The sequence below is a fragment of the Fistularia commersonii genome, chromosome 18 (assembly GCF_037954325.1).
Source record: "Fistularia commersonii isolate RoL2024-O1a breed Wild chromosome 18, RoL_Fcom_v1.0, whole genome shotgun sequence".
Taxonomy (NCBI): domain Eukaryota; kingdom Metazoa; phylum Chordata; class Actinopteri; order Syngnathiformes; family Fistulariidae; genus Fistularia; species Fistularia commersonii.
Window position 1 is genome coordinate 277,651 of NC_141301.1, and position 27,350 is coordinate 305,000.

At 54.1% G+C, this 27,350-nt stretch overlaps 4 protein-coding genes across 5 annotated transcripts in view; all 4 read right to left on the bottom strand.

The window, feature by feature from the left end:
• Nucleotides 1-2,052: 2,052 nt before the first annotated feature.
• Nucleotides 2,053-8,373, bottom strand: dvl3b (dishevelled segment polarity protein 3b). Its single transcript, XM_086164319.1, has 15 exons — nt 8,016-8,373; nt 6,684-6,753; nt 6,446-6,576; nt 6,255-6,355; nt 6,041-6,182; nt 4,891-4,987; nt 4,667-4,736; nt 4,451-4,590; nt 4,276-4,352; nt 4,121-4,188; nt 3,913-3,993; nt 3,706-3,840; nt 3,469-3,636; nt 3,183-3,317; nt 2,053-2,939 (listed from the first exon to the last, which is right to left on the bottom strand). The coding sequence occupies exons 1-15, from the start codon at nt 8,189-8,191 to the stop codon at nt 2,662-2,664; spliced, it is 1,869 nt and encodes a 622-aa protein (XP_086020445.1). The 5' UTR covers nt 8,192-8,373; the 3' UTR covers nt 2,053-2,661.
• A 638-nt stretch (nt 8,374-9,011) lies between these two features.
• rnpepl1 (arginyl aminopeptidase like 1) lies at nt 9,012-14,993 on the bottom strand. Its single transcript, XM_086164318.1, has 11 exons — nt 13,715-14,993; nt 13,111-13,251; nt 12,884-13,035; nt 12,625-12,741; nt 12,328-12,563; nt 11,919-12,032; nt 11,708-11,820; nt 11,414-11,522; nt 11,110-11,328; nt 10,588-10,730; nt 9,012-10,360 (listed from the first exon to the last, which is right to left on the bottom strand). Exons 1-11 carry the CDS (start codon nt 14,198-14,200, stop codon nt 10,085-10,087), a joined length of 2,106 nt encoding a protein of 701 aa, XP_086020444.1. The 5' UTR covers nt 14,201-14,993; the 3' UTR covers nt 9,012-10,084.
• Nucleotides 14,994-18,695: 3,702 nt separating this feature from the next.
• On the bottom strand, nt 18,696-20,642 carry rpl35a (ribosomal protein L35a). The gene is made up of 5 exons (XM_086164320.1): nt 20,584-20,642; nt 19,977-20,013; nt 19,663-19,815; nt 18,841-18,985; nt 18,696-18,766 (listed from the first exon to the last, which is right to left on the bottom strand). The coding sequence occupies exons 2-5, from the start codon at nt 19,985-19,987 to the stop codon at nt 18,743-18,745; spliced, it is 333 nt and encodes a 110-aa protein (XP_086020446.1). The 5' UTR covers nt 19,988-20,013; nt 20,584-20,642; the 3' UTR covers nt 18,696-18,742.
• A 1,258-nt stretch (nt 20,643-21,900) lies between these two features.
• Nucleotides 21,901-27,350, bottom strand: part of lrch3 (leucine-rich repeats and calponin homology (CH) domain containing 3) — a 13,156-nt gene continuing 7,706 nt past the window's right edge. For both annotated transcript variants that reach the window (XM_086164315.1, XM_086164314.1), the window contains 6 exons: nt 27,067-27,097; nt 26,869-26,982; nt 26,708-26,796; nt 26,488-26,625; nt 26,339-26,416; nt 21,901-24,355 (listed from right to left, as the gene is read on the bottom strand). In XM_086164315.1, coding sequence (XP_086020441.1) covers nt 24,212-24,355; nt 26,339-26,416; nt 26,488-26,625; nt 26,708-26,796; nt 26,869-26,982; nt 27,067-27,097 — 594 coding nt within the window. In that variant the 3' untranslated portion in view covers nt 21,901-24,211. The remainder of the gene's footprint in view (nt 24,356-26,338; nt 26,417-26,487; nt 26,626-26,707; nt 26,797-26,868; nt 26,983-27,066; nt 27,098-27,350) is intronic.

The following is a 27,350-nucleotide window of genomic DNA, read 5'->3' on the forward strand; positions in this document are numbered from 1 at the left end:
GAGCCAAACTCAAGCACGGCGCCGCTGCGCGCAGCCCACGACGAACTCCCTTTAAAAATCAGACATTTTAGCGCCGCCGCCGCCGTCTCGGTTCCGGCGGCTCCCGTCGGTCCACGGCCGAGCCCGGAAGTCCATTCATTCCCGCGGGGTTCGTCCGCGGTCCGCCTGCGCCTCCCCCAGGGTCGTCTTTCGGCCCCGAAAGCGTTGTAGTCTGCGGAGGATGCGGTGCGGACGCGCTAGCATGCAGGCTAACGTGCCGCGGTGCCCGGGCCGGCGGCCGACAGACGCACGGAAACCAGCCGCGCACTCACGACTGCGGCTGCGGGCCCGATTGTCGTCGAAACCCGCCCGTCGGCGGGGCGGCGCCGGGCGACGGACGCCGGCTGCGGCCGCTCGGACGGAAACTAACGTTTTAATGATGGTGTCGCCTTCGAGTAATATTCGCAGGTATAAAGGGGACGTTTTGCTTTTAAATCGATGAGGAGAAGTAACCCGACCTGACAACCGCGTCCCGTTTACTCGCGGAATGCACTCAGTCGGATGGAGTCGACCTGACATTCTTGTTCAGAGAAAAATGTAAAAAATGCGGTCTTTCTTGAAGGCAGTTCTGGCGCCGCTAGCTCGATGGCTAGCTAGCTAAGCCCGCTAGCGCCGCCGCAGTGAGACGGTGACGCCGCGGTCACTCCGCCGCCGCTGCTGCAGTGCAGACGGGCGGGGAGACGGCGGACGGACGGACGCAGCGTCCGCTCCGCCCGGGTCTTACCGATCAGCAGAGGCGCCGCCGAGTGAGACGCGATGGGCCGCGGGTGCTCGTCCGGACTTTTGACCGTGAAAACCCGGGGGTTGTGGTTCCCCCCGTCGGAGGCAAGATGTCGGCTGCTCTGCTGCCCGGAATGCTGACGGAGAGCGGCGGGCCGCGTCCGCCTCAGCGCGCATGCGTCCTCTCCCCCGCCGACCGGCCGCCAGGGGGCGCTGTGTCCGCCCGCGGCGGCCGAGGAGGAGCCGCCCAGGGCGCAGGCGCAAGGGATGGGACGCCGAGCTAACAACAACAACAACAACAATAACAACAACAACAACAACAACAACAATAACAACAACTACGACCACCCAGGCCTCCGCCCGCGGTCACTAAACTTCATCTTCATCTTGTTTCTCATCCATATCATTCTCATAGTCATCTTCATCCTCATCTTACTATCCACTTACTCTCCACTGAACGCCACAGGAGGTCTTTCCTACCTGAGGCTATCAGACTTTTTAATTCCTCTTCCCTCAGCCGCAGGGAATCTTCAAATCTTTGTACTTAAGACCTTAAAACACTTGATAGCCTTAACCATGACAATTTATATTTCATTGTATTTCTTATTCTCCCTCCTTCCTACTATTATTCTTACTATTCCTACTATTATGTCCTCTATTGTAAGTCGCTTTGGATAAAAGCGTCTGCCAAATGCAATGTAATGTAATGTAATTATCTATTACTGTTCTGTTTTTGCTTGAAACTCTGGCACAACAATTTCCTTCGGGATAAATAAAGTTGTTCTCATCTCATCTCATCTCATCTCATCTATCATCGTCATCCTCATCAACATCCGTCATCCTCCTCATCCTCATCTTCATCTTATTTCTCATCAACATCTATCATCCTCATCAACATCTTCAACCTCATCTTACTATCATCGTCATCGTCATCCTCCTCCTTCTCATCTCCACCCGGTCGGTGTGTTGCAGGAGGTCGAGCGATCGTCTATGGAGGTGAACATTCCTGGTTGGATGAGCCCTCACTGCTCATCTCCATCCAGGATGGCTTCCTTGCAGAGAACCAATTTCCCCTATGGGATATTGATTCAGGATCAATTCTATTATTATGATTATTATTATTATCCTTATCTTCATCTCAGACCTCCTCCTCATCGACCGACTGCAGTCAACAATCGGTTCTGGAGAGATTCTCCACTGGTCATCTCCTTCCTCTGCCGCTCACGCTGATGATGCGTGAAGTTCCTCCTCCGTCCAGCAACTACTCAGTGGGTCAGAAAGGAGGAGTCAGAGGACGCACAGGGCTGGAGGATCTTCTCCAGCACTTTATTCAACATGTGCTTTCAACAGCAGGTCAACTCTGATGGACGGAAGCGGGACCAGAACCTCCAGAGGAGGACGCGGAGAACCGGGGCCTCCGAGTGGATCCCCTCGAGGAGGCCGGCGTGCTTCCATCAGATCAATAAATCCATAGAATCCATCAACACATCTACAATTCAATAAAAACCTTCAACAGCAAAAGATTTATAAAAATAGAGGCAATAAATCAATTCAACGCAAAATGAAAAAAATATTTTCAGTGAAGAATAACTTAAATTCCATAAATAATTTTAACTAATCAAAGAATAAATTCAATTCAATAAATAATTTTAACTAATCAAAGAATAAATTAAATTCAATAAATAAGTTCAACTAATCAATGAAGAATAAATGCAATTAAATAAATAAATTAAACTAATCAAAGAATAAATTCAATTCAAGACATAAATGTAACTGATAGTTGAGAATGAATAAATAAATAGAAATCACTTCAAAAGAGCGTATTCCCTTCTTGATGGTGGCGAGGTCTGGAGATGGAGGAGCTTGCTGGCCCTGAGCCAGGAGCTCCGCCTGGCGGCGCCGTCACATGACGTCCACGAAGAAGTCTCCGGGGTTTCCCACCGCCAGCTGGAAGGACTGGCGGGAAGTGGCGGCCGGCCCACGACCCCCGGACGGCGACGGTGTCGCCGGGGCGTCGGCCCCGCCTCTGTCGCCACGGAGACCGGAGGGCGAGGCCGGGGGTCGCGGGGCGTCTTCGTCTCCGGCGGTTTCGGGAGGAGCGCCGACTTCCTGTCGCGCCGCCTCCGATCTGTCGGTTTCCCGCTCCTTCGGATCGCCGTTTGATGCGCTGCTGCCACTTCCTGTTGAGACACGACATCATCAGGACATCGTAGTGGCTGTCGGGCCAGACTTTTCATTTTTGATGGAGATTCTGACGATTCATCCTGAAGGTTGACGTCCTGCCATGTGTCAGGTGACCCTGAGCCGGCCAATCGGGGGCCGTCCGTTGAGGAGCCGGCTAATCGCGGCCCAGAGATGCTCATTTGGCGGCGTGTGGCAGAACCTCCTCCTGCAGATGTTTCCAGAGAAGGTCCCGGCCTCACCTTCACTGTGCTGGCCCCTCCAGGGCGGGGGGGGCGAGCCGTAGGGGTGGGGGGGCTGGTAGAAGTTCAGGGCCTCTGAGGGTCCACCTCGAGGAGACGCCTCCTCAGGATCCTCCAGGGACATCAGACCCAGATCTGTGGGGACCAACCGCCGGTTAGACCAAGAGGTCCACCCGAACAGCGGGGGGCAGCGTGACGCCCCCCCACCGGTAACCCGATGCTAACAGCTAACTCGCATGTTCTCATGTCAGGTTGTCCTGCCGCCCGTCCCGGCCGGTCTCCTCACCCCTGCAGATGTCTCCAAACACGTAGTAGCACTGCTCGGAGAAGGTGACCTTGCTGACGGTGTGTCTGATGAAGCCGGCCTTCAGCAGGTTCCCGGCGTACTTGCGGGCCTCGCGGCGGTCGGCGAAGCCGTCCACGCTGCGATGGAGCCAGTCCACCACGTCCGAGCCTGCGGAGGCGGGGCTCGCGTCAATCACGGGAAGGACGGTTGCTTGCGCGGCCCGAGGCGAGCGGTTACCGATGAAGGCGTTGGGGATGGTGATCTTCAGCCACATCCGGTCCCGAACCTCCAGGCCCGATTCCGGGTCGGTCATCGCCTTGACGACGGCCTCCATCTCGCTGTGGACGCTCAGCTGGGCGTCGTCGTGGATACCTGGACGAATAAGAACGCGGTTATCGCCGCCGGCAGGCTAACGGGCGCCGATCTGCGGTGGCGAGTTCCTACTGTAATGTGGGAGGAGCCTCCCCGTCATGGCCGCCGTGTGCGACACCCAGGCGGCGGGATCGATGGGCCGGACCGGCTCGCCTGGGGAGGACACGCGTCAGGTCGCAGGCGGACGGACGGATAGATGGATGGACTGATGGACAGACGGACGGGACGGACAGACATACAGATGGATGGACGGACAGACGGCCGGCCGGGCGGCACCTACTGCGGGGCAGCGTGAAGCAGCTCCGGGGGTTCGGGTCCCAACACTTTGCCACCGTCAGGGTCACAGGGCTGGAGGACCAGAGGAACAGCTCAGAACTTACACACACACACACACACACACACACACACACACACACACACACACAGCCGGCTCACCCCGGCTGGTGGACCACCTCCCTGAGGACTCGCACCGCGTCGTCGTTGCTCATGTTCTCGAAGTTGACGTCGTTGACCTGACGTGCACGCACAAACAAACACAGACGTGTGCGCGTCAGTTGCCTTGACAACGCCCCCTGAAAGGCAGTCGGCATTGTTGGCGGACTCGCCGTACCTGCAGCAGCATGTCGCCGGGCTCGATGCGTCCGTCCGCCGCCACGGCGCCGCCCTTCATGATGGAGCCGATGTAGATGCCGCCGTCACCGCGGTCGTTGCTCTGGCCCACGATGCTGATGCCCAGGAAGTTGTACCTCTCTGAGGGGGCGGAGACACCTGTCAATCACTCCGTCGCCGCCGGCGACCTATCAAGAACCCCCCGGCCGTCACTCACCCATGTTGAGGGTGACAGTGACGATGTTGAGCGACATGGTGGAGTCGGTGACGCTGCTGAGGGACACCGACTGACACGGACAGGAAGTGACGGACACGCGGACAGGAAGTGACATCAATACAGACAGATTGACAGGCGGAAGAGGACAGAGGAGGATCAGAAACAAGACATCAGACACACACGTGTGTGTGTGTGTGTGTGTGTGTGTGTGTGTGTGTGTGTACCCTCTCCATCCGTGGCGTCTTTGGTTTCCGGTGGCGACGTCGTTGGCGCCTGACGAGTCGCGGCGAGGAGCTGCTCTGCTCTGTCGATTGGCTGAACCTGCGGTGACATCACAGGGGGAACGGGTTGATTGACAGGTTGGAGATGAACGGATGAAATCTTGGCCGATCAGTCGGCTGGGAAAGAAGAGTCGACAATAAAAGGCCTGAAAAGGGAAGTAAATTAGAAGTAAGGAAGAAGTAAGGAAATAAGGAAGTAAATAAGACACTACATCTGACTAAACATTCTGAGGAAACCGAGGAAAACACCTTAAATAGGAAATTCGACACAAAGATGCATAAATTAGAGGCAGACTTAAAGTAAACGACCCAAAGATTTGCTCTCTTTCCTGCACAAACCTCTGCGCTCAACGCTTGATGGATAATCAATAACCAGTCCCGCTGGAGCCGATCGGGAGGAAAAAAGAGATTCCTAAATATCCAGAATGAGAAGAAACGAGCGTCGGAGCTTCTCCCATCGGCCGGACTGCACAAAACACGGTCAGCTGACCTGCAGCGGCCAATGGGAGCGCGGCGGGGGGGCAGCGGTCTGAAGAGGTTTTCTGGAGCAGAAGAAGACGACCTGAGGGCAGGTGGCAGCCCAGCGGCCAATCACAGCCGCGGCGCCGGCCCGGGTCACCCAGACTCTGCGGGCTTTTAAAGGGGCTGCTCTCATGTGTGGCACACCATGCTATGATGCTACGATAGCTTAGCACCAAAACAGACAGTAAGCGAACTGCTCGCTGAACCTAGCATTTACACTGGAAGCAGAATGACATTGTTAGCCTAGTTTACTGTAAAGATTAGCAGTCAATGGAAAATGGAAATAAAGGCTACCCGCTAACCTAGCTTAGCACATGGGCTGGATGCGAACACGTACGTGAGCCTTGCTTTACACAACAATTGAAACTTCTAGCCCAAGCATTAATCCAAAGTGAAAGGACAGTTAGCATCACAACACTAGCATGACTAGCTAACACCTGCACATCACATATCTTAGCAAAAAAGGCAGGAAGGAAACGCTGCTGGCTTCAAGGAAAGGAAGCTGCTGATCCAGATTAGCATAAAGACTAGAAGCAAACGAAGCTGCGAGCCTAGCCTAGCTTAGCCTGACCTTCCTCCCGAATCCTCCTCGGATGAGCAGAAGCTGGTCGTCTCCAGCTCGCTGCTCTGTTGATTGGACGAGCTGTCCCCGCTCGCCGGCCCCGCCCCCTTCTGCTCCGCGGGCTGGTGGGCGTGTCCATTGATGCGACTTCCTGCAGGAGGAGCAGCCAATCAGAGGTGGGGTTTCAGCGGTCAGGAGAAGCTCTCCCTCCCTGAGGTCCTACCTCGCTCGCTCGCATCGCTCCGATGAAGCAGCTCGCCGTCCCGTTTGTCTCGGCGCGACGCTTTGACCTCTGACCCCTGCAGGTCATCCTGCCCGCCGGCACTGAGACACACACACACAGCCAGGAGTCCAAGTGTGTGTGCGTATGTGTGAGTGTTTGTGGGTGTGTGTGAGTGTGTGTGCTGCACTTACTGGAAGGACGGCGGTCTGGAGTGTCCGATCCCACCAGTCCTCTCGATGGGGGGCGGAGCCTGGCTGCTGGGCGTGGCCACAGACGGAGACTCCGCCCCTCTGAAGTCTGACTGACAGTCTGAGGACACCAGCTGACCCACACAACATGTGTGTTACTCTGTGTGTGTGTGTGTGTGTGTGTGTGTGTGTGCATGTGTGTGTGTGTGGGTGTGTGTATGTTTGTGTGTGTGTGACTTACCCAGCAGACCACCCGTCCATTCACACACGGCAGCCTGGCGTCATCATCGCTGATTTCCTCTTTGACCACCCTGGGTACGTGCACACACACACACACACACACACACACACACACACACACACACACACACACACACACACACACATGCATCATCAGTGTCAAACACAAACACAGGACTACAGATCCAAGGGCTCCTGCTTTCCCGGTGCTGTGTGTGTGTGTGTGTGTGTGTGTGTGTGTGTGTGTGTGTGTATGCACAGGCCACCAATCAGAGGCGTCCTGCAGCGGATCTTCTCAGGAGATCTGCTTCACATGGATCCTCAACAACCTTCTGGGTTTCATATCGCACACTTTTATGTAATCCTCACACACACATAAATATACAGATCCAGGCGCACGCATGCACGCACGCACGCACACACGCACAAACACACACACACACACACACACACACACACACACACACACACACACACACACACAGATTATATAAGGATGAAACTAAAGCTCTTTAATGCCCAGCTGATGGGCGGGAAGCAGCAGCAACGCTAAGCTAAGCTAAGCTAACATGTAGCCAACAGCTGACATGTCCACGTGACCTGAGAGAGAAAAAAAAAAGTCATCATGACTTTTGTCTTACAAATCCAAACAAAGTGAAAATGTGATTTTATTTTATTTTCATGCCCCGCCTGCAGGAGGCATCGTGGTGTGTTCAGGGACCAGGAGGCAGCTGGGAATGTTGAGCTCTGCGTTCAAAGACTGAAAAATGTCAGTGAAATTCAGGATAGCATGAGTGACTCTGACATCATCTGAGCCGATTGAAGATCACGTGACCATGACACACACACACACACACACACACACACACACACACACACACACACACACACACACCGTATCAATCTGTGATCTGCTCTATATATGTATAACATATATAGAGCACATCTTGTGATTGATTGTGATCAGAAAAAGCAGATCACTTCCGGTTCTGTCCCGGAGATAAAAAACTAACACGTCTGACGTTCAACTGATCAACTGATCGATCGATCTGTGCATCAGGGAGTCACAGGACGAATCGTCGGTTCTTTCGGGTTCAGGTTCGGAGTCTCGAATGGCCGAGCAGCGTTCTGATCCCCGGGGCTTCGATCCGACCTCAGAAACCTGTTGTTTAATCGATCGTCATCAAAAGAGGAACCGGATCGTGTGTAAAATCTAATTGACCGGACAGAACAACCGAACCGAATCTTTCGAGCCCGGTTCTCCCGTGATTCCCCGATCGGCGGCGGCCGCGTCGTGACGCAGCTGATCGATAACACGGGTCACGTGACTCACCCGAAGTCGTCGTCCACCGATTTGAAGAAGAATTTCCGGTTGGGTTTGTTCAGAACCTGCTTGAGGTCCGCCAGGGTGACGCGCTGCGCCGGCACGTTGATCCGGATCAGGTAGGGGGTCTCCTGGTCCTCCAGATGGTAGATGACCCGGGTCTCCTGCGACATGTTGTCCTCCATCCGGCCCGGTCCGGCCCGGCCCGCCTCCCCGGGCTGTCCCTCTCCGGTCGGGCGGCTCGTCCGGCCCGGTCCGGTCCGGCGCGGTCCGGTCCGGTCCGGGTGAGTCGGTCCAGCTGCTGCGGGACTCGATGCGCCCCGTCTCCTCCGGACGCCGCGCCGCCGTCAAGCCGCCGAGCTGAGACACTAAATCACTTCCGGTGCCTTTCAAAATAAGAGCAGGAAACTCCTGCAAGGGACGTGACAGGAAGGCGGGGATTTTATAAATCGGACCGAAAATAGGGACGAAAAGAGTGAAAGGCGTCACAATCAGTGACGCCGTGCGGTTCTTTTATTTAAAAACAGGAAGTCCAACCCTTTCCCAACGACGACGAGGTTAGGTCACCGATATCTTTCCTTCCATCATGGATCACTTTGGAAAACACAAGGACATGCAACGCTTGTCTTGTATTAGCTGCTATCTAAGTATACCCCATCTTCAGCTAAGTAGTTGTTAGAAATACATGCTTGTTTTCTCGCCTCAAATCTTCTTCCTTCATGTCTTAGAACTTAAAGGCAAAACGGGGGACGTTTGAGGCTTTCATTCTGAAGTCGACCTCACGGCACTTCCGGTTTTTTCCCCCTTAAACTAACGTTCCTCACGAGCAGAGCTTGACATTTCCGGTTCTGGTCAGAGCGCTTCAGAACAAAAGCAGTGAAATCATGATTAAACTTTTCAAATTAAAGGTTTTATAGCGGGATTGGTCAAACTTTGTCAGTCACTGACATTCGAAGACAGGCACTTCGCGGTGCGTTCACGGGACCTCGAGAAAGCCACTGAAAACAAGTTTCAAGTGTTAATTTATTTAGAAAAAAAATAAACCTGAGGCGTTCGGGGTCACTGGGACATTTCAGCTTCGTTTTCCTCTGCCCTTGAAATACACTTATGAGTTGGAGGCTTGACTTTCCAGACGCTTAGAAAACCATGTCTGTGTTCCGCGGTCTTTGAACGGCGGTTTTTCCCGTCGGACCCTGAACGTCTCAGCAGCTCCAAGGCACCAGGTGCGGTGAAATGTCAGAACATTGATTCCTCATGCGGGAGATCCAAGACAGCCGCAGACCCGTTTAGGAAAAGATCGAGGGACAGCTTTCTAAGATCGAACCTCAGCTCATCAGTTCGTCATCACCTGGTGAGTGATCAGAAAGTGATCGGCTATTGATCAGGTCCTCCGGCAGGCGGATCGGCAGAGGAAACCTGGACCTGTTTTCAGTCCATTCCAGATTATTGATTTATTGCCATTTCAGCTACATTGCCCTTCCTGTGTCAGTGAACGCATCACACTGCAGGAACACACACACACACACACACACACACACACACACACACAGCATCAGACTCCAATCCTGGAAATCAAAGGAAGGAACGGAGTAAAAAACTGAAATCTGCTGCTGTTTGGTGAATCAGTTAGACATCAGGAGGACGTCCAGACGTCTCCAACCACCAGACCATCCATCTCACTTCCACATCCAAACTCAGAAGACCTTCCCCTGCCCGTCCGACCCCAGAGAGCAGGCGGACCTTTGGGCCAGGGTGATGAGATCTGCTCCTGGAGGAAGAATTCTCGGGCTTCCAAAGAGCGAGAGCTGGACCTCTGAGCTGGAGGTCCGAGTCCACGCGTTGGCTCAAAGAGCGCCAGCGGCCTGAAGATGCCGCTCACTCCTGGGTCACATGATGTCAACATCTACACAACCTGTAGCACACACACTACCGCCACCACTGCTCCAGTGTCTCACCTTCTAACACCACCTTGTCCGATTGCACATCTCCACCCCGAGGGGTGACCTCTGACCCCCTACCCCACTATGACCTCTGACCTCTCCGGGTCTTCTGAAAGAGTCCGGCTGAATCTTGTGCCATCAGGCGGACACGTTGACGCCCTGCAGCGACATGGCGGGGGGAGTGGCCCCGCCGTTGGTTGCCGTGGCGGCGGGCTGCAGGACGGGAGGGGGCGGCGGGGGGGCGGGCGCGTTCTGGTTGGGGGGGGCGACGGGCTGGAAAAGGATCTGCTGCAACGTCCGTCTGAGGTTTGGATGCAGGCGCCGTTGCGTCTGGTAAAAGGTCTCCACGGCAACGCACTTCATCACCCCGGCAACAAGGTCCTCATACAGCGGCACCGTGTACATCCTGGACGTCTGAAAGACACACACACACACGCATTACCCATCTCACACGCTAACAGGGAGCAACATGGGCTGAAAACACAAGAAAAAACACCTCAACAAACACGGACGCGCTAAAAGACTCTGACATGCTAACGCTAACAGGAACTGACACGCTAACACAAGCAGATGTTGACACACTAACACTATTAGACACCGACATGTCAACAGGCTAACATGCTATCAGGCGCTGAGCTCACATGCTTGTGCAGGAAGGCCTGGACTCGGTGGACATCGGGCTGGAAGGAGTTCCTCACAACCAGTTGCAGCCATCGGACCTGAACCTCAGCGTTGAGACCGTCAAAGAGAGACGAGTAGCAGCCTGACAGAGCGCTCATCACCTCTACACACACACACACACACACACACACACACACACACACACACACACACACGTGTTGAGAGGTACTGGCCACACTAAAATACTTGCAGTACTGGTATTAACAGGTATATTGGGCAGAGGCAGGGAGTACTGCAGTACCACTAGTGTATTTATGTTTGTATTAGTAAAATGATGTGTGTATTGTACTGCAGTCTGTAGTGAGTTGCTCCAGCAGTATTAGTACTCGGAGTATAATCAGTGGTACTGTGATGCCAGATATCATCAATCAGTGGTCAATCAGTACTGACTGTAGTATCACTGCAGTATTACTGCACTGTAGTGTGTCACAGGCTGGTTGGCAGCATGAAAACTACTAGTAGTAGTAGAGGAAGTGTGTTACCATGGGTCAGCGGTGAGGCGTCAAGCATGCGGTCCAGGAACAGCACGATCTGGAAGGTGCTCCAGGTGGAGAGGTCAAAGGTCGTGGGCGGAGGGAGGTCGCCCCTCCGCCACAGGTCGCAGAGGTCCTGGACCGGCCGGATCAGAGAGCCCCCCGCCGACACGTCCGGCTCGAATGGCGGCGGCCCGCATCCACTTAGCCAGCGCTCAAACTCCAGGCCTGACACAGGAAGTGACATCATGATGAAGTAGGAACACGCCAAACCGCTCGGTGTGTGGGAAAGATGGCGGCGGCGGCGGCTCACCCTCCTTCTGGGCCACCGCCGACACCCGCAGCTCGGGGAAGTAACACAGAAAGTACTCGATCAGGTCCTGGGCCACCACACTCTTAAACTTAAACTCAGAGATGTAGTCCTGAACACACACACACACACACACACACACAGTCATCATGGTAGCAGCCTTCATCACCAACCCTAACACCTTTCACACAGTGAGTGATGATTCTTCAGAAATATTTAAAAAAAAAAAAATGATTCTGTCATTGTCTTAAGTGTGTGTGTGTGTGTGTGTGTGTGTGTGTATGTGCACGCCCTCACCCTCAGGAAGCAGTCGAAGCGCCTCACGTCCCCACACAGCTGCGACAGGTAGGACACAAAGCAGAAGCCCTTCTCGTAGGTGAAGAGGTTCATCAGGCTGGAAGGGTTCACACCTGGGGGGGTAGTGATGACATCACACCTGTGTGTGTGTGTGTGTGTGTGTGTGTGTGTGTGTGTGTGTGTGTGTGTGTGCGTGCATGTGGCAGGTTACCTGGTTCAAACTTGACCTGCAGTTTGCTCACAGGGTTGTTGTCTCCTAGGAGACGCAGCTGTCTGTGCAGAGCCTCCAATCGTACCACAGTTTCCAGACAGGTGAACGCCTCACCTGGGGATGTGTGTGTGTGCTGGTTTAAGTATTACTTCAGTGAAAGGAGTACTCACAAGGAATACTGACAGCCAGTAGCAGGATCAGGAGTATTACAGCTCAACGTCATACCTGAGGATCACCAGCTAGTACTCAGTGTGTAGTACTATGCTGGAGAGTTGAAGTAACACTACTACAGGTCATAGATCTCTGGGGGTAATAACACTGGTACTGCTGCTACAATCTACTGCAGATTTGGGCTAATGAGTACTAGTAGTAGTACTAGTAGTAGTACTAGTAGTAGTAGTAGTCATACCATAGGCCTGAGAGGTGATGCGACGCTGGGCGTAGGTGGCCAGCCCCTCGCTCAGCCACATCTCCTCCCAGGTGGCGTTGGTGACGGCGTTCCCAAACCAACCGTGCGCGATCTCGTGCACGACGTCGATGAGCAGGAACTCGCTGCTCTCCAGGATGGAGGCGATGATGAAGGTGAGGCAGGGGTTCTCCATGGCGACGATGGGGAAGGAGGGGGGCAGGAAGACGATGTCACACCTGTGGATCAGAAGCTCAGAGCGGCGCCGTCGGGAGGCGGGGGCGGCGCCGCACCACTCACCTGCCCCACAGGTAGGGTCCGAACAGGTCCTCCGCCACCTCCAGCCAACGCTCCACGCTGCCGCCCAGCTTCTTCACCGCACACGACAGCAAACATGGCTCCGCCCACACACGGCTCCTGAAAAAACACACACACACACACTGTTTCTGCGGCAAACTGTAATCTCCTAGGCTGATAGCAGCAGTTTGTTTGCGTGTGTGTGTGTAGATGTTGTGGTGCTGCAGGTGAGTTGTTGCCATGCCGCCGGCGTGGGACTGACCGCGGGCCGACGTCCACGTGCTGCAGGTCGCCGGCCACCAGCGCCACCAGGTAAGACGGCACGGGGAACTCCATGGAGAACTGGAAGACCCGGTCCTGACTGGAGTAGGAGCTTCGAGACGCGCTCATCAGCACCGTCACGCCCTCGGGGACCTGTGAGGGTTCAGCAGGGGGTCAGCGAGGGGTGACGGCGGCAGCGAGCACCAGGGGTCAAAGGTCAGGACTCACCCGCACGGACGCCGTGTAGGTGCTCTTGACGGCGGGCGTGTCGAAGCAGGGGAAGAAGGAGCGGTTACACACCGAGTGACCCTGGGTGAAGACCAGGGGACGGGACTGACCACATGTCAGCTCCGAGTCCAGCCACCAGATCTACACACACACACACACACACACACACACACACACACACACACACACACACACCACGCCCACACACACACACACACACACACCAGACTTTTGTAACCTGCAACGTCACCATTAGATGTCACCATTACACAACATGCTGACATCGCCATCCAGGAGACCCTATTGTCTTTGCGAGTCTGTGAGTGTGTTTTTGTGTGTGTGTGTGTGTGTGTGTGCGTGTGTGTGAGTGTGTGTGTGAGTGATCTCTTCCTTAACTGTAAGCAAAGCTAATACTGGGATTTCTTCTGGACCTCCTGGGTCCGTGTTGTTTTTGACTCCAGCTGAAATAAATCCAGCTAATTCCCTGTTTGTGTTGTTACCATGGAAACCGCTGGCAGCCTGCCCTGTGAGTGTGTGTGTGTGTGAGTGTGTGTGTGTGTGTGTGTGTGTGTGTGTGTGTGTGTGTGTGTGTGTGTGTTCTCACCGCCGGCCCGTCGGTGGTGGTGTAGCGTACGGTGACCTGGACCAGCCGGCCGGGCTTCAGCAGCGGTGCGGGCAGGCTGACGACGAGGGCCGAGCCGTACTCGGTGAAGGGGTCGACCCGGTAGGTGAGAGACAGGGGCTCCTCCCGGCCGGATCCCGGGGCCTTACAGTCTATGGAGTGGATGAGCAGGGAGGGGTGGGAGTCCAGAACCAGGGTCTGGACCCCCGGCTGGACCGGGACCAGGTCCAGGACCAGCCAGCCCGTCATCTCCTTCACGGCGAAGTTGAGGCGCAGGTCCAGGTGGAGGTGGCGGAGGCTGAAGCGGTTGAAGTTGGAGGCCGAGGCCACGTCCACCAGGGGCCGGGCCGGGCCGTCCGGCCCGTCGGGGTTCTGCGGCCCGCCGGCCCCGGCGCAGGTCGCCCCCGACGAAGGGGGGGACTTCCGGCAGCAGCAGAGCGACGTGGGCGTCTGATGGAGTTCTGCCATGGTGGGTCGGACCAGCTACACCCGCCGGGACCAGCGCCAGCCAGACCACATGCAGACCCAGTCCTGAGATCGTCTGACCCGGAACCGCCGGACGGACCGGGCTCGCACCGACCTCCAGTCCGACTGAGCCTCGGGGTGGAGGTCCAACTCCTGTTAGGTCCAATGTCGGCACCGGAACCAGCGGCTGGACCGGGTCTGCGACCCGTGTCGGGCTGAGCTGAGCCCTTCACAGCGACCCCGGGGACTCTGAGGAGCCGGAAGCCGGTCCGCCTCGGAGACCAGGTTCTCCCCGGCCGGGAGTGGAGCTCCGCCGGAACCGGGCCGGTGCTCTAACACCTGTCGGACCGACAACTACAGCGAAAACACTTGGCGAAGTTAGCCTTAAACTCGGATCTCCCCGACCCGGACCGGACTCGGACCCGGACCCGGTCCTCTCCAGTTTAGCGCGTCTAGCTTCCAGGCGCCGCGTTAGCTTCCCGAGCCGGCGCTCGGAGTCTCCGGGCCGGCGAACACCTGCTAGCAGCGCCGGCTAATTAGCTTAAGTACTAAGTAGCATTAGCTTCGGCAGCGCCGTCCTCGCGCGCCTCCCGGACGGGCTACGTGAAATCCATCAGGACCGGAACCGAACCGGACGGACACCGACTCCGCGGGACCAGGTCCGGCTCCCGCCCGGGGACCCGCGGCTGCTCCGGCGGCGGGGGCGCTGACGCTCGCTGCTCGAAGACGGAGGACCGGGCGAGAGGGGGAGGCGGTCAGTTCCGACGGCCCGGACGGAGCGGCTCCCCCCGGGACAAACAGGAAGTCACCGCCGCGCGGAAACTTTGATGCGGCCGCTAGGGGGCGCTGTGGAGCCGGGAGCAGCGCGGGGTCAAAGGTCACCCAACTTTCCAACTTTGTTGTCGTTTTGTTTTTCTTTGTGTTCGTTGGGATGTATTCATCACATTCCTCACTGCCGAACAAACGTCTGATTAATTATTGATTCGTTTTCCAAGATTTTCTTTTCAAATCTTCTGTAAGCAGAAGGTTTGAGCTATATGAAATATGAATTGTCTTAACTGTTAGCAGTAATCTTTGTAGTTACTGCTAACAGTTAAGACAATTCATATTTCATTATATTTCTTATTCTTCCTCCTTTCTACTATTATCTATTACTGTTATGTTTTTTACTTGAAACTCTGGCACAACAATTTCCTTCGGGATTAATAAAAGTTTTCTCATCTCATCTCTCATCTCATATATACATACTGAAAATATATACATACTGACTGTATACATGCTCATTTTCTAGAACGTCAACTCGATGTCAAATGACCAATGTGCATGTTTTCTCACCAGATGTATGCTAAATAATTTAACTTTTCTTTACTTATTAACTTAGTTCAACTCAAGGGTGTTTATTTCAATAGAAAAGAATAGAATGCATCTTTAATGGCCCCGCAATGGGGACATTTCAAAAACAGGAGGGATAATATGTTAAACAGACTGATGAAATGGAGGTGTGTATAAGAATTTATTGTCGGTTTGTATCAGGAGGATCCGGGATCTGAACGGAGAACAGGCTGTGAACACGACGATAAACAGACAAAACGGCAGCTCCGTCTCCGAGCCGGCCGACCAGGAGGAATCAGACGGAAGGCCGGAGTCGAACCGGCGCCAGACAAGAAACACCCGGACCTTATCGTCTGAAGAACATTATAGGACTGACGAAGACTCAGTGATGAAGATGGAGGTGGATTCAGGGAATGTAAAAGGTGGATCCAGGAATGTTGAAGATGGATCCAGGGACCAGCTGATGAGACGTTTCAGTATGGAGACCAGAAACGAAAGGCCCGTTTTCTCCACAATCCGATTCGTCTCAATCTTCAGCCTCAGGCGACGACGGTGGAGGTGAGCAGGCCTCCGCCTCCATCAGCTCCGCTGTGTCCGCAGCCTCACAAGAGGAATGTTGAAAGGCGTGAAGATCATCATGCAGGAAAACTGTTTGAGCCACAAACAGTTTGGACCTTCATCCTCGCCCAGAGATCTTGTTCCTGATGGACAGGATGGATGGATGGAGGGATGTTTTGATGGATGGATGGAGGGATAGATGGATGGACAGGTACCTCCACATAGGGCGTGTCTCCCAGCTGGAAGTGGTTGAACATGGCGACATAGTCTCCATTCAGTCTCATCAGCTCTTCACCATGGCAACCAGTTGATCCACCCAGTGAATGATATCTATATATTATATTTATAACTTCTACTCTATATCACAACATTTTGTTTTAGTCTTGTGATGTGCTGAACAGAGCTGCGTGTGTGTTTGTGTGTGTGTGTGTGTGTGTGTGTGTGTCTGAGACTGCTTTCCCACTGAGCACGTGCAGAGCTCACGTTTGCAGCTCGCTGTGTACATGCTGCTCGCGCTCGATCACATGCCTGCAGCCAATCAGATGCCTCGGGCTGCAGCGTTGGGGGCGGAGTCTCGTGTGTAAACAAAGACCCAGCAGTGGTGTGTGTGTGTGAGCGTGTGTGTGTGTGTATGTGTGTGGAGGGACTTCAGGGTCTCTCTTTAATTGGTTTGGATTTGATTGGTTGGATGATAAATTGCTCCTCTGATCTGATTGGATGAATGTGCCGAGGAGGCTGGAGGTCCTGAAGGTCTGAAACTCTTCACACCCTGGTCCTTTTCCCGTCCGTCCGTCTCTTCCTGTCACCTGACCTGTAGCTCCGCCCCCTCGCCGATCGAATGACGTGGAAGCGAACCCGGAGCGGAGCCTGAGTCTCACCTGGCCCTTCCCACGCTGGAGTTTGACCTCTGACCCCGGCCGGCTCTGTCCAAAGTCACGCTCTCTCATCTTCTGCCAGACCTCATGGAGCCGCGGCCTTCGACGCCACCCCAGAAACCCCGGAAACGTGGAGACGGTCTCGTTCATGAGGTGACCGGCTGGACTTGGGTGGAGATCCAGGAGACATCGGTGCGCCATCAAGAGCTCCACCAACATGAACTCCCGCGGGCTGTCCTTGGTAGACGGGAAGTAGAGCGTTCGGGGCAGGAAGTAGATCAGGGATCCCACAGCAGCTTCACACTTCATAATAATCATGATAAGAGTAACAACAATAGTGATAAGACTCATTAATTATTGTAGTGTTTCAGTCAGGGAAAACACCTGGTTGACGGTAAAATGCCCGTTAAGCCCGAGCTGTTGTTGGCCAAAGCCGCACCAAACGGGCCTGTAATACCATTAACTGTTTCTGCTCAATTCCAGGTAGAAAAAAAAAAATTTCTTGCGCCCCAAAGGACACCCACAAATTTCCTAGCAACCCCAAAATCACACAGGAAACACTCATGGACATAAACCCCAACATCCGTGACTCGCTACATTATGACAAGGGTAGTCATAAATACAAGAAAAATAACGAGAATAATATTGATAATAACAACACTAATTTAATAACGATGTTGATGACTACGATAATCATATTATTAATATTATTGACAAAGTAATTTGTCAATACAAATAAGAGAACGATATTGATATCGATAAAATAATGCTAATGAAGTGGTGAACATAAGAACGGTTCTTCCTGAAGCCCTCTAACCCCCTCCAGGACTCTCATCAGATCAAACCCCTGGCCGGGGACCTCATCTTCATCGTCCTGATCTCCTGATCAGTAAAAGCAGCCTGAGGACGAAGAGTCTTACCGAATCGATCAGCTGACAGCGCTCCGCTGTGTGTCCTAATGTGGACTCGGTCCTCTGGTCCCCCTCCTGGATGACGTTGGCTGCGGACCATAAACATCTCCCTCCGGTGATGCTGCAACGCCGCAGCTTCTGGGAAAAGTAGTTTTCGGCACTCTACCGCCCCCTTTCAGCACGCAGCTTTTTCACCCTGGATTTGTCTGTCAGGCCAAGAAATCGGCCCTGACACACTTGGGTGGAGCTGATTAATAACCGATTGGCTCTGGATCCAGCAGACCCTCTGGGGCTTTGCAGACCACAGATGAGGTGGAGCAGTTTAATCATTAGGAGTTTATCAGGATGACTTCCTATCAAAACAGCAGACACGGAGCAGGTGTTTACACTCAGAGCCGGCACAACTGTTTCCCAGATCCATTGACCGCTACTTCTGGAGCTCGATGTTCATCTGAGGGTTCCCCAGGACTGGACCTGCTGGTTCCAGACAGTCTGTGAGATCAGCCTGCCGGTAAAACGAACCCATTTAAAACCCCATCAGGTACAAGAGCTTAGGGTGTGTATGTGTGTGTGTGTATGTCGTGGATTACCGTAGAAAAGCGATATTGATGAAAGCAGCAAAGAACAGATGACAGAATAACTTTATCCAGATAAACAGCTGTATTGACAACATATTGATGATCATTAAAACTGATCAGGGCCTCAGATCCCCCAAACATTAATGGCTGAACATCTTCTATAAAGGAAAAAAGACATCCATGTTGGGCAGCTCGAGGGGTAAAAGTCAGCGTGGTAAACAAACATCAGAAAGGCTCTCTGAGATGATGTCATCACTTTTATTGTTTATATACAAACAACAAGCAGGCTCTTCACACTCGGGACGGGTACAGCATCTGCGGACAAAGGAGGCCGGTCACAACGAGGAAGCGTGTCAGAGCGCTGTGACCAATGGGGAGGCGGGACGTACCACTCTGATCCGGTGTCCGATGGCCTTGGCGGGCAGGTTGCTGCTGAACTTGGCGCGGACCATCCCGCTGTTGCCGTGGGCTCGGGTCACCTTCCCCCAGATCACGCGCGTCTTGTTGGGCTTCCCCCCCGGGGTCACCGTGTTCCTGCGGCGACGGACAACCGAACAAGGGGTTACTATGGCAACGCCGCACAGTCACACCAGCGACGTACTCAAACGTTCTCCTGCGGACGGGATGGAGAACCGGGAGACAAACGGCCATCGCTCGTCCGTTTCGTCACCATGAAGACAAGCGGGCGTTCCAGGCTCTGGGGAAGCTGTCAGGCTGTCAGAAGCAGAGCATCTTCTCCGGGCAGATCCCTCACACACCCGTCGGCTTCAGATACTTCAAGACCTTCTGCTCTCTGAGGTCTCACTGTCGCTGTGACAGGAAGGAACGTCCCTGCTTTCGATCACCACTCAGGAAACTGTCAGCCTGGTTTCCAGGCTCAGTCCACCTGGTTCACCTTGATACTGGAGTTGTGTAGCTTTCCAGGACCCGTGACAGACACGTTAGCGTCGAGTTCAGGTGTTGTCCAGCGACAGGAGGCGACCAAACAAGGTTTGTCCCGACAGAACCCAGCTTCTCCAGATCAGGAGGTTATATCAGGCAGAAGGAGGTGTCCTCAGGAACCTCAATGACTCTGGCTGCAGTGGTCTGAGGAGCCACGCGCCAAGTCAAACATCTGCATTCTGTGGGAGCTCGCTGATGCTCATCCAAACATCAGAAACACACATGGACCACACGTCACCCCAGGGTGGACTTCCCCTGCCCACACTTACTTCTTGGCCTTGTAGACGTAGGCGCAGCGTTTGCCCAGGTAGAAGTCCACCTCGTCTCGGCTGTAGCACCCCTCCAGCTTCAGCAGCGCCGTGTGCTCACGCTGGTTCCTCAGGCCGCGCTTGTAGCCGGTGAAGATGGCCTTACTCCACAGTCTGGAACGTGGAGGGGGGAGATCAGCTCCACATTACACTCATGATGATGGAGGACTTCATGAAAGCCTAAGACTCTGCATGTCCATTTACAAATCGTTTCTCCACCAGCTAAACACCTGAATCATCTGACCTGCAGCAGATCAGCAGGAGAGTCAACTCACCTTCCAGGCATCGTCAATGTTCTCCAGGTGAGTTCACCTGCGGACAGACAGGATTCCCGGGTTAGTAATACACACAGATCGCCGCTGACCGCCGGACGGAGGATCGCTTCTGGCTGCGGACACTAACGTTAAACAGTGGACCTGATTTGAATCAAACTTTGTAACTTGAATCAAACTCTCCCTCCGCTCTTCTGCCCATTCAACTGGTGAACTACCCAGGCTAGTATGCTAAGCTAACGCCGCTTAGCTTAGCATAACTTGGAGAACGTTTGTAGCGCTGGTAGACCCGTACGTCCGTCCGCCCCGTCTGCTCCAAACGGCCCCGGTCTGCTCGCTACCCGTCCGGGTGACCCGCCGAACCTCCCCGGGTTGGTTCGCCGGGTCTCCGGTACCCGCCGGCGGCCCCCCGCTAGCGGGGCCAGGCTCCGGCGTTAGCCACCAAGGAAAGAATCCGAACACAATCTCAGCCATCACGGTATCTGCGGCCGAACAAACCCGCCGAGGGTCCGGAGAGAGAACCGGTGCAGACATAGCGGGGGCTCTGGACTCCGGATGAGCCGATTAAAAGCCAGATTTCCACATTTGCGCACCATGTTGACGGTCTTACCTGCTCTACCGCAGCAAAGATGGAGGAAAAGGAAGCGCGCAAGGAATCATGGGAAATTATTGGACACGGAGGTGCCCGCGGCGCATGCGCGAAAGTCCACAACTACCCGGATGTGGCCCGTCAGGCGCCGACACAGACGCTTTACCCCTTCTGAGATTTAGAATAGCTTTTCTTTTCTTAGTATTTCTAACTTAATTCTTTTCTGTCCAGTAACTAACTTACTACCTGTAGTGTTTTTCTTCTGTCAGTAAGCAGTCTCCCATACTGTAAGCTATTCCTATCCATCTGGTGTGAAGGAAGTGCACAAAGTACACATTTCACTTCATTGTCAGGATTCCCGTATTTCTAAAACCCATGACAACAAAAATCATGAATTTAAATAAATATATATTTTAAATGTTTTTAAAATGATGTCGGTCAACTGTAAAACAGAACAATAGTTTTGACAAACCTGGTCAAAAGGGGTCTGGCCTTTGTGGTGCGGAGGATTCGTCTTGGAACAGAGTTCCCGAGCTCCTCTCGGCCTCCCGGGGTTTCGCCGAGCAGACACCGGACGCAGAACTGCACCCGTGGGTTTGACCACGGTGGTTGCATGCAGTCCTGTCATGGAAACCAACAGCGACCGTCCCCGAGGAGGTCCGATCTGACCGGCGGAGATCATATCAACCATGGGACAGAGACAGCTCCAATTAAAATATTTATTTAATGCACTTAAAGTCAACTCTTCATCCAGCTGCAGTCAAATCTTTATACACTTTCAGCACAAAATAAACACGAAGTGAAAAAAACCTTTTGTAAATGTGTTTGTCCTCAGGAGTAAAAACAGTGGAATGTCCTTGAAAACCACAGGGAGTCTCACCTGAGCCCCCCCCCCCGTCCACAAAGATCCTTAAACACAAGAAACCTGACGGGCCTGGAGCCGCGGCTGCCGACATCTGCTCCGGCTTTCGGGGATCCTTTGTTCTGCCGTGGAATGAAACCAGACGCTGCCAAAACATCTCAAGATGATCTGACTTGAGCTGTGAGGTCCCTCGTGTTCCAGACCTCGGACACAGAAGCTCCGGCTGAGGCCCCCTGTCGGGCTCTCAGGAGCCTCCGTGAACCTGGTTCAGAGGGAGAGACCTCCAGGTTTGGAAGGTCTCCTGCCGGTCTTACGTCAAAAAAACGAAATCTTGGCTCCGGGCAAACATTCAATATTTCTCTGGAACCTTTTCCTCTCCCTTCCCAGACAGCTGTGAATTTGGAAACTTTACTGGAAGAAATTATAATAATAATGTAAAAACAGTGAATTTACAAGAAAAGCAGGTTCTTTGGAGTCAGATTTCTTGTGTTTATCTTTTTTTTTTTTTTTTTTTCTTGAGGACCTGGAGACTGTGGTTTCTCACGGATTGACCTTTGATCTCTGATGTGGGACTGCGGCTGTGCGAGCGTCTGTGCTGCCCGGCATCGTCGTGGCAACACCAGTATCCACCCCCTCCATATTTACAAACGTCAGTATTTACAGTTCGTCCAGACGACGACACGCCGGGAGAGTCCAGAATGGAGCGAGCTCTCATCTCGTTGGTCCGGAAGCTTCGCCCTCGTTCGGTCTGCGGGCGTGACGATGTCACTGCTCGGCGATGAACCGTGACACCATCTGAATAAAGACAGCTGAATATTAAACAACAAGGTGCAAATAGACGGGAAGACGAGACGTCCGTCCGAAGCTCCGCTTCCTTCCGAAACAGCGAAGCGCTCTGATCTGATGGAGACTCAAAACACCGCTAGCACGCGGGCTCACGCGTGAGCTAGCGATAGCGCCGAGCTACATCAGATGCTGCTCGATGCCGGCTTCACCTGCAGTCTGCTAGGTCCAACACGTTAGCTCGTACGGGGTGCGACTCAATAGCATATTCACCAGTAGCTGTTATTACACTAGTTCAATAAAGACGTAGCCTAAGTCCATCGCTGACGTGCACTTTAGTGGTTAAAAAGGTTTGGTGAGAAATTATGTGAAGAATAGTGTTATTTCAGTGGACCAGATGAGCTAATGTCACCGGAAAACAATGACATAACAGACGTTAGCCAGAGTAGAAAAGTGTGCACTTTTACCGCAGTATATAGATTTGTTGTCGATTGAACTGTCTTGGCTACCATGGTTACCGAAGTCAGTATTCCACTTCTACCGGGCCCAAAGAGACGGAGCGGTTCGTCAGAGTAAGTAGCCTGAGCTAGTGGACGCCCGCCGAGGCGGGGACAGGGTCGTGACCTCAGTCTGCTCAGTAGTGTTGTGCTCAAAACACCAGCTGCATTCAGGTTGCTCTGTTTCATCAACCTGCTGAAGTTAGCTTACATGTATATTAGCAAACAAACTCGAGGCTCAATTTGACAACAGAATCATACCGATTCAAAACATTGGCAAACACCAGAGAGCTTCTTCAAATCCACACCCGTGTGTCAATATTTTCTCACAATTAGCAAGATACTTCAATACGTCAAAGCTTCATGGTGGTCGCATTTCCCACATTAGCCTCACATCTAGACCAGGAGTAAGCTAAACGTCACTGGGACTTTTACACTTGATATACCGAGCTAATAAGTAAATGTCAACAGCTAACACTTTACATGAACCGTGAAGCCATAAAATCACACACCTGTTTCCCTTGCTATATTTAGCTATTAGTAGTGTTAGCATTGTCAACGCTGAGAATAATGTCGACTGGCGGTAATATTAGCTTCATCTCTGAACCACCTGGTTTGGAATTTTCACAGAGAGCTAGCTTCACAATTCCAATACGGCATTGGACTTCCCACCTTTGTTGTCAGATTAAAATCCACGGTCATCAATATTTAAAGTGACAGATGTGGTTACCGTTAGCAGTGAGCTACATTAGTGTCATGGATAAGCCATCAGATAGTATAGTGTAAATTTCCGTAACTACGACGACAACATTGTTTTTTTAAACTTTGGAGGCAGAAATAAATAAAAACAGCAAAACCATGTCAGTTTTTGAACCGACCAATCTGAAGCAGACTGAGGTACCTGTTGTCTCCATTGCATAAGGTCACGTCTGTTTTTACACCGGATCATTTCGGTTGAACCTCGGGAGCCTTTTCGACTCAGCTCATGCTAGCGTAGCACGTTTTCTGTGGGTGTCTCCAGGTTTCGGCCCTGGAGCCGCCAAATTCTCCGCAAGAATTCTCTCATTGCCGATTGGACGACGAGCGGGTGAATCTAAAATGATAAATAGGGCGGGATTTCTAAAAGGGCATTTCTTCTTTTGCTCGTCAAAGGAGGTCGTCTGGAGAAAATAAATACCGTTATCTGACTGTGACTTCCTGGCCTACGGAGCAGGAAACATGTTGACTCCAGACTCCTGAAGGATTAAGCCTTCAAGGACCGGGTCTGTTACTCAGCTGCCTCCAACTGGCATGATTTAAGACGGATGCATGTAAAAAGGTTAAAATGGGCCGAACCGGTCCGAGCAGAGCTGGAGGTTTGGGTTTCTGCGGGCGCGTCTTATCTACCCCCCCCAGCAGCGTCTCCATCAGATCCGATCGCTTCGCTTTGTCTACGGTTCTCTTCTCGTCCCGGCCGGCCGGGCGGCCGGCGGGAGGCGCTGCGTGGCGCTGGCGTCACCGGGCTGGTCTACATGGCCACGGAGGGTCCGGGCGCGGCGGCCGGCGCGGCGGCGTGTCGGGGGGGCGCCAGGTCCAGCAGGGCGCTGACAGTGGCGGCCACCTGGGGGAGCCCTTGCTCCTCCAGGATATGAAGGGGGAGACACAACTGAGACTGGGGGGAGATGGGGGGAGGGGGTGAGGTGGGAAAAACAACAGAAAGGGGGGGTGAACGATGGAAACTCAAAGAAAGGAGTAAAACAACAGTAACCATGGTAACTTAAAGTGATGGAGGGGGAAAACATGATGTTTCCAGATGATGGGGCCTGGTTGGAGGCCTCCTCCGCCCAGGTAGCAGTTGCCACTTCCCAAATCTGCGCTGCTTTCAGGGTTCCTTTCACGGTCTCCTCTTTCTTCTCCATCACCATCTCAGTCCACAACAGGGACAGAACCAGATCCGGACGCCTCGGGGATCAGTTTCCATGCAGATGACGCTGTGCTTTATTTTGGTGCCTCATTTTGTTTGCTTCCAGTAAAGTGAAGAAGCAGGATGAGGGGCTAAACAAGTCTAGTAACACCAGCTTCATCCACGTATTATTGCTTACACGGCCAACTGATTCTGGCCTTTCCTTCCGAATGAATCTTTTCAATCAAATGTTCAAACCCTTTGTGCCGACGCCCAAAATCAAGCTTATCTCCGCTGAGCTTCACTTCATCTTTTGACATCTTTACAGTTCAAGCATGTGTAACGAAGAAGAGCCAAACAAAGGTCGAGGCTCAGGTCGAAGTCGGGCCGGCAAAGGACAGGGGGTGGGTGGGGGGTCACAGAAGCTCTTCTGCACCGCCAAGTTCAACTTCTACTGTGACTTAAAGACGGCCCGACGGGGATCTGTTCGCTGGCTATCACTCCAAGATGGCAGAATGAAGACCACAAAGAAGTAAAGCTGTGTGTTAGCAGCTCGCTAAAATAAGCAGACCTCACGAGCTGCGATCAAACCAACGATTCCGCAGCCTGTTGTGGTGTGACGGGGCGATGCGCCCTGAGCAGAACCATCTCTGGTCCGGGGAGGAGGCAGGGGCAAGGCACAGGGGGCGGAGCTTCACTCCTTACAGTAGAAATGTAAGGCACGGGGGCGGAGCTTCAGCCCATACATTAACAGAGGAGGCGGGGCTTCACCCTTACATTAGTAGAGGAGGCGGAGCTTCACCCTTACATTAACAGAGGAGGCGGAGCTTCACCCTTACATTAACACAGGAAGGCTTAGGGGCGGAGCTTCAGTCCATTCATTAGCAGAGGAGGCTTAGGGGGCGGAGCTTCAGGCAGTATAATCGTCACATGATTGTCGGTCGTCTTCATCCTGGCATCAGAGCTGCGAAGGTGCATGATGAGTAGGTAGATTCTGAATGTTCTCCAGAACGTGACGCTGCTGTTTCAGCCCGTGCGAGGAGGCACTGCAGCGCCTTGGCAGCCATTTTGTAAAAGGCTTGGATGGAGCTCCACGCGCTTTCACTGAGGTCCCGTCCAGACGGGGCCTGGCAGCTGGGCGGGGTCTGCTCCAGCCCAGCTTGGCGTGATGAGGGCTTCCTGCCTCTAGGCGTGACCCCGTAGAGGAGGGGGTCACCATGTGCTTACTGTGACGCCCCGTCTGGACCCCAGAACGCTCACCCGGTCAACCGGTCACTTTTAGAAGGACCGTCGAGGCGGAGCTCAGCGAGCTGACCCAGGCGAGGGCCGGGGTTCGGGTCGGCGACGTCCTGTCAGACCTGCGGCGTCAGGTGGACGTAGATGACGCACAGCACCGACATGACGGACAGGTAGAAGAGAGCGAAGCCCGCCAGCTGTACCTGGGGGAGGGGCGGGGCCGGGGGCGGGGCTAAGGACAGCAACACATTCACTGTCTGGTAAACGCCGGCGCCCTCGCCACCCAGGACCTCCATCACTGAACACAGGCTGTCCTGGTGAGTGTGTGTGTGTGTGTGTGTGTGTGTGTGTGTGTGTGTGAAGGACGCAAGGTCAACAATGGAGAACATGGAGGATCAATGAGGGAGAGACGGAGGAGAGAAGAGAAGGCAGTTAGAGGTGTAGCATCCTCCGGCGTGAGCCCGTGGAGCTGCGAGAAGGTCTGGGCTGCAGGACGCCACCCGTCCAGGGACGTACCTGCGGGACGCCGATCCTGCGACACGCCTCCAGGAAGTTCTCCACATTCCGTCGACATTTGGCCATGGTGAGCTTAGGCTGCAGACAGGGAGGGTTAGCGTCCGTCCGGCCTGGGCCCCCCCGACCCCCCGCCCCTGGAGGACACTCACCACTGCGGGGGAGGGGACGTGGATGCTGGGGACGGACCGCGGCCGCACGTGATTGGCCAGGTGACACAGCACGACGCCGTCCGTCAGCGCCGCTCCGAGGTCGCTGGGCAACGACACCTTCAGGCGGGCCTCGATGTTCTGAACGGAGACGTGGACATCAGCCGAGCGGCCGCTAGGGCCTCTATGAGAGGTGAGGGTGGGACGGAGGTGGAGCTCTCACCTTCCTGAGCTGCTCCACCAGCTCGGCCTCGGGCCCCGCCAGCATGGTGGGGGCGGCGGCCTGGTCCTGCTGCGGAGACGCCGCGCCACCTGGAGGACACACGCCACAGCGCTCAGCACCCGGACCGCCGCCGGACGCCCCCTCAGCTTCGCCGCCCTTACCTCGCCGCCTCTCCTCCTTCTGACCCAGGCGGTACAGGAAGCTCTCGGGTCGCACGCCGCCCGTCCGACAGGAGGCCCCGCCCCCCGCGCCAGGGTAGGAAGGCGACTGATTGGCTGGAGGAGAAGCAGAGGGCGGAGTCAAAGCACAGAAACACGGCTCGCGGAGAGAACATCCCGGACGGACGACGGAGGACCGACCTGTGGGGGAGAGGGCCGCTCGGTCTTCACCCTGCAGACACACAACAGGATATGACATCAGTGCCGCCAAGAAGCACAAACACAGGCTCGCTTCCTGCTCCAAAGCGTGAAGACAGAGGGGTGGGAGGAAGAGGAGGAAGAGGACGAGGAGGGACGGCGTGCAGGTCGCAGCTCCGGACAGGAGGAGGAGCTGTGACGGCAGCACGCCGCCAGGAGGCGGAGCTTAGCCGCTCTGAGCCGGACAGGAAGAGGGTTAAAGGAAACACGAGGTCAAAGCGCCGCTC

What these genes read in the sequence shown, in the direction of transcription:
- dvl3b (XM_086164319.1), bottom strand. Translation starts at nt 8,191, where the DNA reads ATGGAGGACAACATGTCGCAGGAGACCCGGGTCATCTACCATCTGGAG. An exon ending in CACTGTCACCCTCAACATGG is followed by an intron (nt 4,591 to 4,666) that starts GTGAGTGACGGC and finishes CCGCCCCCTCAG; the next exon opens with AGAGGTACAACTTCCTGGGC. An exon ending in GTTTGGAGACATCTGCAGGG is followed by an intron (nt 3,318 to 3,468) that starts GTGAGGAGACCG and finishes TGGTCCCCACAG; the next exon opens with ATCTGGGTCTGATGTCCCTG.
- rnpepl1 (XM_086164318.1), bottom strand. Translation starts at nt 14,200, where the DNA reads ATGGCAGAACTCCATCAGACGCCCACGTCGCTCTGCTGCTGCCGGAAG. An exon ending in GCTTCGACTGCTTCCTGAGG is followed by an intron (nt 11,523 to 11,707) that starts GTGAGGGCGTGC and finishes GTGTGTGTTCAG; the next exon opens with GACTACATCTCTGAGTTTAA. An exon ending in AGGCCTTCCTGCACAAGCAT is followed by an intron (nt 10,361 to 10,587) that starts GTGAGCTCAGCG and finishes TGTGTCTTTCAG; the next exon opens with ACGTCCAGGATGTACACGGT.
- rpl35a (XM_086164320.1), bottom strand. An exon ending in TACGTCTACAAGGCCAAGAA is followed by an intron (nt 18,986 to 19,662) that starts GTAAGTGTGGGC and finishes CCGTCGCCGCAG; the next exon opens with GAACACGGTGACCCCGGGGG. An exon ending in TCGGACACCGGATCAGAGTG is followed by an intron (nt 18,767 to 18,840) that starts GTACGTCCCGCC and finishes CTTTGTCCGCAG; the next exon opens with ATGCTGTACCCGTCCCGAGT.